The sequence below is a fragment of the Oryzias melastigma genome, linkage group LG13, assembly GCF_002922805.2.
Source record: "Oryzias melastigma strain HK-1 linkage group LG13, ASM292280v2, whole genome shotgun sequence".
Classification (NCBI taxonomy): Eukaryota; Metazoa; Chordata; class Actinopteri; order Beloniformes; family Adrianichthyidae; genus Oryzias; species Oryzias melastigma.
In genome coordinates this window covers 24,501,974-24,514,056 of record NC_050524.1, presented here as the reverse complement: position 1 = coordinate 24,514,056, position 12,083 = coordinate 24,501,974, and the positions used below count along the sequence as shown (strand labels likewise).

Genomic DNA, 12,083 nt, shown 5'->3' with positions numbered 1-12,083 from the left:
GAGTCTTCATTCAACAGATGTTTTTTACTTGATAACAGTTGAAGATCTAACTTAAGTTTATTCCTCACTGAAGATACCACCAACATCCTTAAGTGTAAGCTCATTTTTTTCTTTACGTTATTTGGGTAAAAATCAGAGAATTGCATTTGAAAACAAATATAAAAAAGTAAAAATAATTCCTTATAACTAAGCTATTTTCATTACATTTTTCTTTTCTTTTTTTAGACAAAAAAACAGTCATTGTGCGCGGCTCATCTGAAAGTGCAGTGCTCTGCTCGGTGGGTTGCTGTCATCAGGGCTGCTACACATGTTCCTTGTTTTAATGCACATTCATTGGTACCTGATTGATTGATAACATTTCATGCCTTTGATGATTTCAAATGTCAGCCCCAGCTTTAAATGTCACAACACAATATTATTTACCTGCATCTACTGGAATAAAAAAGGAGAAACAGCTCTCACAGCTGGCATGGATGGTGTATAAAAGGAGATAAGAGAAGCAGACTTTTGTGGAGCTTTTTAGAATCATTTGAAGACAAACACAGTTGAATTGATCAAGTCTGGAATTGCAAAAGACTAACATTTTTTTTTAATCACTTAAGTAAATGTCGACTTAAACTGATAACAGCTACTTTACTACTTTTACATGTCATTAACCCTTTTTAGCTGGAGATGTTGCTGGCGACACCTACATAGCTCACACTTTTGACGTATTGTAGCTCTTTGATGTAATTCACGCAGAGTGGTACACATAAACAGCTGATTCTGACACAGAGAAAAGCGGCTTTTCATATCGACTTTGCACTGATAAACAACACGTTGCTAACAAAAAGTGTTGCACAAAACCCATCAAAGCAAAAGAAACCAAAACACAACTTCAGGAAAAATGAAATAAAACAGTTTCTTATCTTGTTTCGTTTTTTGTTATTTTTCTTTTGAAATATATTTTGATATCAGGAAATTACTTCTGTTTTCTGAACGTTTTTTTTTTTTTTATTTTTTTTATAAACCAGTAGCCCCTGTAGGTACTATAGGAAATTGCTGACTGAATGATGACATTTGTCTATCATTTCCTTGTGACTTTGTTACACATAAGCTTTAAATCTTATATTGTGCATATTCCAATGTCACTGCTTATTTTATTTTTTTCTCATACTGTAACTTTTTTTCTGGAACGTGTGCTGCTGACCACTCGGCCAAGTCACCTTTGAAAAAGAGATCTTGATCTCAACTGGTTTTTTCCACCCAGTTAAATAAAGGTTAAATCAAAAAAAAGTTTTATAGATATATTTATCATTTCGACTAAAAGTTATTTGACATGAAGTGATACTGGATATGCTTTGTACTAATTCTACAACTTTATTAGTATATATTAGGGATGTTACCATTCAGTCTCTCCACGGTTCAATTTAGTTTTAAAGCCACAATTTTGATTTTTTTCCCATTTGTTTTTCTCAACACGAGTTCAAGGTATTTTAAGGCCAAGTTTGTTTTCTTTTGTCCCTGACATCAAACTGTCTGTCGTCCTACTAACAGAAAGGACTCAAATAAACAATTATACATAATATTGTCATGATCACAAATCTTTTCATACTCGGTTCATGTTGTGCTCCATGTTGTGCGCCTCCCGTTCAGTGCAAACACCCCCCCCCCCACCGCCCCACCCCCAGCGGCTAAGCATGCACCCCGCCGTGCTCACACTCAGTGCAAATGACTGTTCATGTGCAGCTTGCAGAGAAAAAAAGAGAGAGCTAAACAGAGTTCGTAAAAAGAGCACGGCTCCCGGGAAGAAGTCAAAAGGAAAACAGTTGTGAAGCTGCGTCGTCATCCATGAATGTTGTCACGGTAGATTGGTCACAGTTGCAGTAAAGTTGCGATAAAAAATGTAAAGTTGCTGGGTGAGGAACAAATGTCGGTTTTGCTTGAATTTGAAATCCTGGAGAGTCTGACTAATGTGAAACTTTAAAATCCAAAGGAGCTGCAAGAATTTCCTAGAAGGGAAGCGCAGCTTAAGAACATGCAGCCAGTCCGCTACGCACTCACACACACTCACAGCGAGCCTGCATGGAGAGATGTCATTAGCTCTGCATTTTTCTAAGTTCTGACACAGGTCAAGACAAACCGATTTTTTAATTTTCTGCACCGATGAAAATGTCAAAGTCAAAGTCAAAGTCAACTTTATTGTCAATCCTTCATATGTGCTGACATACAAAGAATTGAAATTCCGTTTCCTGCTCTCCCAAAAAAGACAATTTACAACATAACCAATAAAAATATAGAGAAGGCATAAAATATAGAGAAGGCTTAAAAATGTTGAAAAAAAATGTTGAAGAGTTTCCATAGTTTCTTACCGATTCACGAAGAATCGTAACATCCTTTAGCATGCAGACTTTGAAGATGCATTTGGAAAAACTCAAACGTCACAAATCAAACGTCATCCTCCAGTCAGTCCAGAGTACTACTGACCGTATCTGGTTTCTTCTTGTGTTTGCTGTGTTATCATCTCTTTTTCATTTCTGGAAATTACTTTTGTTTTCCAAAACGTTTCATTTTCATATCATTCCTCTTTTGGGAATTTTGTTTGGTTTTCTGGAAATTTGTTTTGATTTCTAAAATGTAATGTTTTCTTTTTTTTTTATTTGTGTGTATCTTTAATCTGTTTTGGGGTTGAGGGATTTGTTGGTGTGATATGCACAAAACGGCTTTTCTCTACTTCAGAATCTACTAGAATTACATTGATTGCATCAACAGTTGAAGAGATACTGTAGTCAAGAGAATGTCTTCAGTGGCTAAAGCTGACAAAATAGGATGCAATTACTTGAAAACTAAAGTGGTGCATTGCTCAACTCAGGAGAATGATGCTTGTGCTTTTGCTTCTAGTCAATCTGTGGTCGGCGCTCGTTTCAAAAATACTTCCTCACCTCATGTGGTGTTTTGAAAACGTTTTTATAGCTTCTGTTGTTTGCTAATGTAAAGATGTCCTTATGTCCTAAATAGCCAATTTAAGTTAATCCCATTTGCTTGAAACACATCTGCACCTCCGTCAAAAGCATAAGCAGATTTTACCTCTCGACGATCCTTAGCAGCGTCCCGGCAGATCAACATGCTGCATGTGCGTGGAGCAGCTGTGCGGAATGATCATCAGCAGCCCAGATGTTGCGTCTCGTACCACCATAACAGAGAAAATGAACCGCGCTGATTAGAACCCCCATCTGCCGTGCTAGCGTGGTGTTAATAAGCGGGATGCAGAGCGCTCTTCATTAGAGAGGGAGGTTACCCAAGGCTAAGTGCTGAAAGGCTGTTCCAGGTTTTATGGAGGAGCTGCACGCGGAGAACCCGAAGCAGGAGAAGAGAGACGGAGGGGCGCGTGTGATGAAGTCAATACAAAATACACATTAAAGAGGACTAAAACAGCTAAACAGTTGTTTGGTAAAAAGTTCAACAGGTGAGACAGCAATCCATGTTAGTGTACTAAAACCTAATTGACTCAAACACATAAAAATAAGGTTTTGAAAAAGTCACAAATCAAAGGAAATTTAAAAAGAAGAAATGCTGCTCAGATATATATATATATATACATACATATATATCTTTTATTTTACCTTAACTTTGCTGGGTGAAATTTATTTTCATCCTCTAAAATATCTGCAGTTGGTTTAAAGCAGGAGTGTCAAACTCAATCACACAGGGGGCCAAAATCCAACACACGCCTAAGACCGTGAGCCGAACAGGATAAACATTTATTGAATACAATTAAACTCAATTTTTGACATTTTAAAATTGTACCTTTTTAACATTATTGTGACAGACAGGAATAATATTCCAAAATAAATACACTTAAACCTTAAATAACTTTCAATATTTTACCCTACGTAAAAATATATTTTGTCAAACATATATAATTTAGAAATAAGCGCAAGATAACATCGGACCATTAATAACAATAAAATAAAATGATCTGGAGGGCCGGATAGAATTACTCAGACGGCCGGATCCGGCCCCCGGGCCTCGACTTTGACACATGTGGTTTAAACTGTTTTATATAGGAACTATTACAATATGATATAGATTTTCTTTTAACCAAGTCAAGATAGTAGCTCACAAATTCAAGAGAATCTGACTACAGAGAAAAAAATATGGCGCCCGGAAATTAATAGCAGGAAGTCCCTCTCCCTACCAGAGCCGGCTGCAAAAAAATATATAATTTGCGCCTGAAATCATCAGAAGCTTTTAGCCTTTTTTGCCGTTTCTTCTCTCTTTTTTCTACCCTTTTTACCATTTTTTTCTCTGTGACACTCTCTGTCACAAAGAAAAAAAAACATCATTTTGTCCACTTTTTCTCTGGAGGCAAGCAGGTGTAGGTATAGAAATTTGAGCACTTGTTAATATTGACTTAAAAGAAATAAAACAATTACCGTTCTTTGTCCCATTTGAAGCTCATCTTGCACACTAAACTTAAAAGCCGATAGTTCTGAAAAATTGTTAAAATATCATTTTTGAAAGGGTTCCCTAAAGTTTAGGAATTTTCCGCTTACGCAACCGGCTAAAGTTGCTAAATGTCTGCTTCCGGCTACAGATTGTTTCTGCCGCTATCTTGCATGTGACCAGAGGCACCTCAAAAAATCAGACGCCAACTTTAGCACGCCCCACTTTTAAGGTGTGACGGATAAAAACAAGCATAAGAAAAAAATAATAATTAAAGAAGAAAAAGTGGTTACACCCTAAAATATTCTACACAAAGTCTCACTTTATCAAAAGAGACTTGCCAAAAGTCGAGTTTGTGTCTCAAAGAACAAACAAGAAATCCTCTTTTTCTGTCATGTTCTTTAAACTGGACCCTTTCATCCTGCTTGTTTTTAACTATCTTTGCACTTTGGTTATTAACTTATTCAGGTGATTCCAGGTTTAAATTACTGAACACGTTTGATCTGCCTAATCAGCAGGAAGTAGGACGGGAATTGCTGAAAAAAGGTGAAGAAGCCGATTCTCATTTGCATCCAATCACCCTTTAAGGAATAAATGTCAAATACTAACGCGTGATGAAAATCTGCTGGTACAGTTCTTTAGTGAACACCTGAATTTTAAAGGCAGTGAAGCATTTTTATGTGTCGCTACGGGAGGCATTCGCTAGAGCGCAGATAAGATTGGAAAAAAGGGATAATTTTGGCATGCCTTTCCCATCAAACACAGAACAAGAGATAGAATATGAACTCCTGAAACGACACTTGGAATTTCTGTATCTATCCCAGTAATCATGTGGGAAAGTCACGGAAATGCTGCATGATGCAGAACCGGAGGGATACTTTCCAGATGAAAATCATGGATCAAGACTCCCCAACAAATGAGATTTCAAACCATATAAATAAATAATGCAAGCTTATACTCCATGGTGATTATAGGTGGTCGCACCAGCTGCAGTTTATCTGGCTGTACTGCTTTAAAGTCCTGCTAGACGTCCTGAAGACCCTCCCGGTCCACTGAAAACCCTTCAGATCATTTGTGTGGCTTTGAGTGTCTGTGGAAGAGGAAGTGCTGGGTTGAGAATGTCCTCATGACAATAAAGAGACCAAATTTTCATTTAGAAAAGAAGTTTTACCCAAAGATTAAAAAAACTTCAGGAAGTTTTGGGTAATGAAAAAGTTAGTGAATACTTCAATCAGGAAAATACAGAGAGGTTCCAAATGGATGCTGAAAGCTTGACTTATTGTCTAGCAGATCTGCTTGTCCAGCAGATCATAAATGTGTGCTGGTGTCAGGGTTGAGTCATGCTCTTGTGTTGTCCTTCCATGGTGCAGATTAGAGGTGAAAGGTCGTGTAGATAAAGTCCATTTGCCCTGAAGACAATTCTGTGTTATCATGGCCATTAGGCATGAGAATAATTCTAAATAGTTCATTTATATTTTACTTAATTTAAATTATGTTTTTGTCAGCACTGGAGTTATGCAATTTCCTATTTTAGTAAATATCCATGTAATACTAAAGTTTTAATTACTTCAGTTCAAATGTAATTTTTTTAAGACTGTTGTATACTTTTCATGTGCTGTTCATCTGCCATGCACTCTTAGACTTCTTTGAGAAGGATAAGAGACTTCCTCTCAATTGTCTGATGAAAATCAATTCAATGTCTGGTTACTTTTAGGTTTTTAGGGTTGTGTGAGAGCTAAACTAAGTGCAAAAAAAATGCAACACTGTTCTTTTCTTCCCATCGGAGGAATGTGATTGGTCAAATAGTGATAGTGAGCCTAAATATAAAACTAATGTAACTTAAAGTAAAAGAGCAACAATTTTATCTCAGTATTGCTTCCACTATTTTTTACAGTACATTATTTACTTTTCACACATTGAAGCTGATTTAAAAGGTGAATGTACTGTCCCTGTTGTTCTCTCCTCAGATTTGCGATAAAGAGTGGCATTACTACGTCATCAATGTGGAGTTCCCGGCGGTGACGCTCTTTGTGGACGGAGTCACCTACGACCCCTACCTGGTGACAGACGACTGGCCCATCCACCCATCGCAGATTGATGTGCAGCTCACAGTTGGAGCCTGCTGGCAAGGTGGGTGGGCATGAAAAGGAGAATGAAAACGCTGTCACTGATTAATGTTACTGTGGGAACGTTTGAAAAAGCAAAGGGGAATAAAAAGTTAGGAAGTCTAAAAGAAGTTGATTTTATTTGGACATTTTCTTCTTCTTCATTTGAAAAATTATTTTTTTTTAGAATTTTCCTTTTTTATTCTTTGCATTTAAAAATGTAAAAACTAAAAGGACCACTTGGTTTTCTCTTAACATCAACTGTGTAGTTCAGAAGTCTGCAACCTTTTACACTAAAATAACCAGTTTATTTTGACAAAAACCCAGCAAGAGCTGCAAAATCCCAATTCAGTGTTTAGAAAAAAATGCACTTTCTTTATGTTTTTGTGGCCATTATGGACCTTATTTATAAAATGTAGCTTTTAAATATTTACAATAACGGATCTTCTGTAACAAATTTAACTTCTTTTACTTGCAGTAGCAGCACATACAAGTCTCTTTCAAAATAAAATACTCCTTGTGTTGAATAGGATCCTTCTGCTGCATCAGATTAACAATTTTGTTGTACAATTTTTGATTACGTGTACATATATTTAAGATTAAACTTTCTATAATTTTACTTATCATTTTTTTAACATGTTATAAATCTAAACATAATTGACAAAACTTGATAAACTGAGATAATTGAAACAAAACTAAAAGAAAAACAAAAGCATTATTTATTCAAATTGTTTTTGTATAATTTTCTAAAACGCCAAAGAAAGGCTAAAGAGCAACCTGAGGCTCTGGAGCCACATTAGGCTCTTTGGTGCCCCCAATGTGGCTCTTTGGCTTTAAAGAAAAATACTGATGCTTTAAAAAAGATAAGAGGTTAGTGAGGTATTTGACAAATGATTCATTTTATTTTGAAATCAACTTGTATGAATAAATACAATAAATGAATGAAATTTGTTATGTATAATAACAAAACAATCATGTGATAGTTGTCAGTATTTAAATGCTAAATTGCATAAAGAGACCGCTCAATTGCACGGAGTGTATTTTTCTCAATAGTAAAGTGGAACTTTGCGCGTTTTCATCAGTAAGAAACTGGACCAAATGACTCTTCCAGTGATGAAGGCTGCAGACTCTGGTCTGGTTGGAGAGTTGCCTTTAAACTCTCCTTTAAATTTATTTGAAGTTTTTCAAACTTTATTACCCTTATTTTAGCTAATGAAAGTATTTTTTTTCAAATAGGTACTTTTCCTCATCTTTAGTAAAATACACTCTAAATAATCTTTTCTGTAAAATTGCTTCCATTTATTTTATGCATGCAGGATAACATTTGTTTCTACAATAAATGTTGTTTTAAATTTAACATCTGCATATCTTTATCTGGTCATTTTGTGTTATAAAATGAATGCATTTCTTTTATTTCTGTTTCTGTTTGAAATAATTTTAAAATCTAGTAATAGCAGAGAATCTAAGATAAATCTTTTTTTTTTCTTTTTTGAGTGCTAATCAAAAGTGTCTTTATACCATTATTTCATGAGTTTCAATTTAAACTATAACAAATGAAAAATTAGATAAGATAAAGATCATCTGTAGTAAAAAATGTCTATACGTTTCACCATAGTTGTGCAACTTCAACTACAACCACTATGACACTATGGCACACACACAACAAAGACTCAAAATCTCTGAAACAAATGTGAAACTTTCCATTTGTAACTTTTGTGTAGAAAGGTAAAACAATATTTGTTTAATGTATTTTAGGCCTGAAACAAGCAGAGATTTAAAGTATTGTCATCAAGAAAGCCAAACAAATGTTTTGCGGTCCCTTATCTTATCAGTGATGATGTTTGTGAGCATCCACATATCTGATATCAGAAGAAATCCAATGTCTTGCTTCTATGATTCATTCTTCAGATCAGTGAATGACCCATTCCTGCCAGATAGACTGTCATTAAGGGGGTTTTCCTTTTTCAAAGGGATTTCAAAACGGAATTTCAATCGTGGACATGGAAATAAGGAAAATATCTGAAGGTTTAGGAGGAGAACAATCACATGCTCCTCCATGTTGGTTATGGACTTCACCCACAGATCACATCAACACGTCACAGCCAAAGTTGAGTCCTTGATTTGTTGAAATAATGAAAATTTCTTACCAAAGTTCAGATATTTGAACTCTGGAAGAGACACCACGCCCAAACTGCGCTGCTGACCACGCCTGACGCTCCAAAGGACCTCTGATCACCTCTGTACATTGACTTAACATTGAAACTGGATGAACTGCAGCACAGACTGCGTTCGGTGTGAACGTGGCTATAGGATTGTTGTTTTTCTTCCATTTTAATCAAATTTGCTTTTGAACTCTTAAGTCAAATGTTAGAATACTCCACCCAACTCTGCCTCACCACTTGTTTGACAGGATTGAGGAGTAGACACTGTTTTAAAAAAAAATCAATATCCAGAACAAGACTCGTTTATTCATCGGAATTCAAATATTCCCCTGTGTTGAAAAGGTGGATCCTCTTGACCCATTTTTAAGGACTCCTCTACCCTTCCTCCTCCTCCTCTTCTGCCTCGCCCTCCAATTTCTTTCACCAAATGGTATTCAGCTTGTCTTCAGGAAGATTAGGGAGGCCTTGGGCAGACAGGAGGCTGTTTTGGCTTTTATACAATAGGCACTAAGCCTCAGTAAAGACTGCTGCTGGAATCTCAACACAAGCATTAGCCACAACAGATTGGCTTTTCAAAGTGCCGAGCATTAAGTGTTCATCGTATTGATTGCGAAGACCTTACAAAGATGAGTTCATGTGTCAGCCGACTGACTCCTGGAGCCTCAGCTCACAGTCTGTCTTAAGAACAGACAAAGCGCTCGCAGAGCTGCAGGACTGATTATCTTTGGATTCCTTTGCTTACGGGTTGGCTTCGCACACAGACACTCGAGCTGGTGATTTAAAGTTCAGAGAGGGTGCGACATGATAGACCGTGATGGCAGAGTAAATAGAAAGATTTGTCAGCTCTAACCAGCACGCTGACACTCTGCCGTGTTTAATTCAATTTAATGATTTAATTTCACGGTTCATAACACAGAATTGGCCAGTCAGCATTGCCTAATGGGAGCAAATTCTGTCCTGACCACAGCAAATGAATTAAACGTAAAATTATGATATTTCATGTATTTATCCAGGAAAACTGTTCTTGATCAGTGTAGTTTCCCAGAGTTGGTCACAACGGCCCTTATGGGTGGATACGGCTGTCTGCAGGCAAAACATGGGCAAACCGGACATGAAATTTTAAGATCGTACAGCACTCAGTGAACATGTACAGCGAAAATGTTCATCCGTAGTTTTTTCTACGTAAGTGGCGAACAACTAAACAACAAGTAAAGGTGAAGTCGGTGTGACGCAGGCGTGTCGTTAAGGTCGGGCACCAATTGGGTTTTATGCGGTTCAGGTGCATAAGCGGTTCTTTGGTTTCGGTTTTAGTTCTGAAACGGTGCCAATTTTGGTACTTCAGTAATAAATATAATGCCTATATCTTCCCAAATCAACATATTTTCATTTTTCATGACATCCCTTAAGGTGGCCCCAAAAACCTCAAGAGAACAGCAAGACACACCTGCACTCATTTTAAGATGCAACTTTTAAGATTACAAATGAGTTAGAATGTATTTCTTTTAAACTCTAAAACCTTAATAAATCCAAAGCTTTGTTTCTTAAAATTGGATTTGCACAGGTTCACTTTCAAAAGAGTAATATTCAACATTTACATCATAAAGCACTAAATGTGAATCGTTTATGCACTAAGCCAATATTTACCTTTTGATCATGTTGAAAAGAATGTGACAGTCAAAACATCCCGTTCCTTCCTGACTCTGCTTCTCTGTTTTGTGTTCACTACATGGACACAAATGTAAACTGATCCATACCCATATACATTTATATATAAGTATATATGTATAAATATAAATGAATACATATTTACATGCACAGTTCATTGAACAAAATACAGGCAGCCACTCGCACATGCATATTTTAAATTGTATGCTTAGAGAAGACTCACATCCCTCACTTACTGTTGACTAACGGTCCTATATGCTGCAGATTCACGCTCCTCCACTCTCATCTGTTTTGAGGAGACGCAAATAAGTGACTCCAAGTGACTCCATGGAGCTCTCAGCGAGAACATCAAACATAAAGCACACAGAAACACCATCACTCTCACTTTCATTTTCTAGCATCGTCGTAAAGCTCCATCTCCTGTCTGGTTTTCTTAACCAAAGACCAAACAAGACATTTTAGGGTGAGACTAAATAGAGGGATGGTCAATTGTACAAAAGGCAGGATAAGGAAAATGAGATCCTGACACGGATTAAGAATGGGAAGAAGCGGAGCATGAAGGGAAGAAACCATATTTAGGGTTTTAGTTTTAGAATTCTGTAGCAAAAGAAAAAAAGACTATTAAAAATTCAACTCATTTTACCTCATTGCACTAACTATTCTGGCAGTTTTAGAGCTGCACTGTGCAGTAAAAATAGTATTTTCTCAGTGAAAGTGCATGTTGGTTGTAGAAATGTAGGCCACATTATAATATACTAAAATAATTGGGCCTTCTCTTTACCATTACACTAAATAAAGGGAGTTCATTGAGGCTTCACTTACAAACTTTACAAAATAAGTTTATTTTTAGAATAAATATTGGGCTTAACTATCAATTCTGCATAATTACGGGTGTTGACAAAAGTTAAACACTAAATGTGAAGGTGCATTAATGAGACTTCCTCTGGATTCAATTATGTCTGTAGGCGTGATCCTCCCTCAAAAGTTCAGACGCCATGATGGTTAGGGTCATTTTGGGGAAGAGCAGTGTGCTGTTGGTGAGAAATGACCAGAAGGAAATGCTACCTTCAAACGGTTGACGTTTGAGGCGGCTTATTCAAATATGAGTAGCTGCTAGGGCTGGGAACCTCAGGGTAACTCCTGATACGATGCAATTCATGATACCAATAGTATCTCGATATGGCAAAGATTGCAAATAATCAATACATTAAATTGATAATCTAGAATATATAACTATTTTTAAAACAAATATTTTTTTTTTTTCTCCAAAACTTTTTTTTAACCATTTAAAAACCCATTATGTTAATTTAAGGTCCTTTCCAACATTAAAATAAAATGAATAATAAATATGAATGTATCTTTATAATAACTTACATTTAAGGTATCTGTCAGCGGAGTGTGTGAGACCCCCCCCCCTCGCTGCACGCAGAAAAGCAGTGAAGAAAGAAGAAAGTGCACTCCATGTTCGCACAGTACCCACGCCTAAACATTTTGGGCTAAAAACATATCAGTCTGGTAAAAATTGATAACGGTTTCCTTACGTTCAACTGTCATACTCATGGAAAGCGCCCCCAAGTGGACTTTTCTGGTATTATTTTAAGAAACCGATTAAGGGGAAATAGAGGAATGGTTATCGTTTGTGAGTTAAAATATCACAATAGTTTGCCGTACAGATATTTGTCCCACCTCTAGCAGTTACTATTGCAAAACACAGTTTGAATTATTT

General features: G+C 36.5%; 1 protein-coding gene across 1 annotated transcript in view; it reads left to right on the top strand.

Moving 5' to 3' along the window:
* LOC112136445 (calsyntenin-2) overlaps nt 1-12,083 on the top strand; it is a 425,180-nt gene that overhangs the window by 351,017 nt on the left and 62,080 nt on the right. Inside the window, exon 9 of the mRNA XM_024258148.2 lies at nt 6,393-6,555. Coding sequence (XP_024113916.1) covers nt 6,393-6,555 — 163 coding nt within the window. The remainder of the gene's footprint in view (nt 1-6,392; nt 6,556-12,083) is intronic.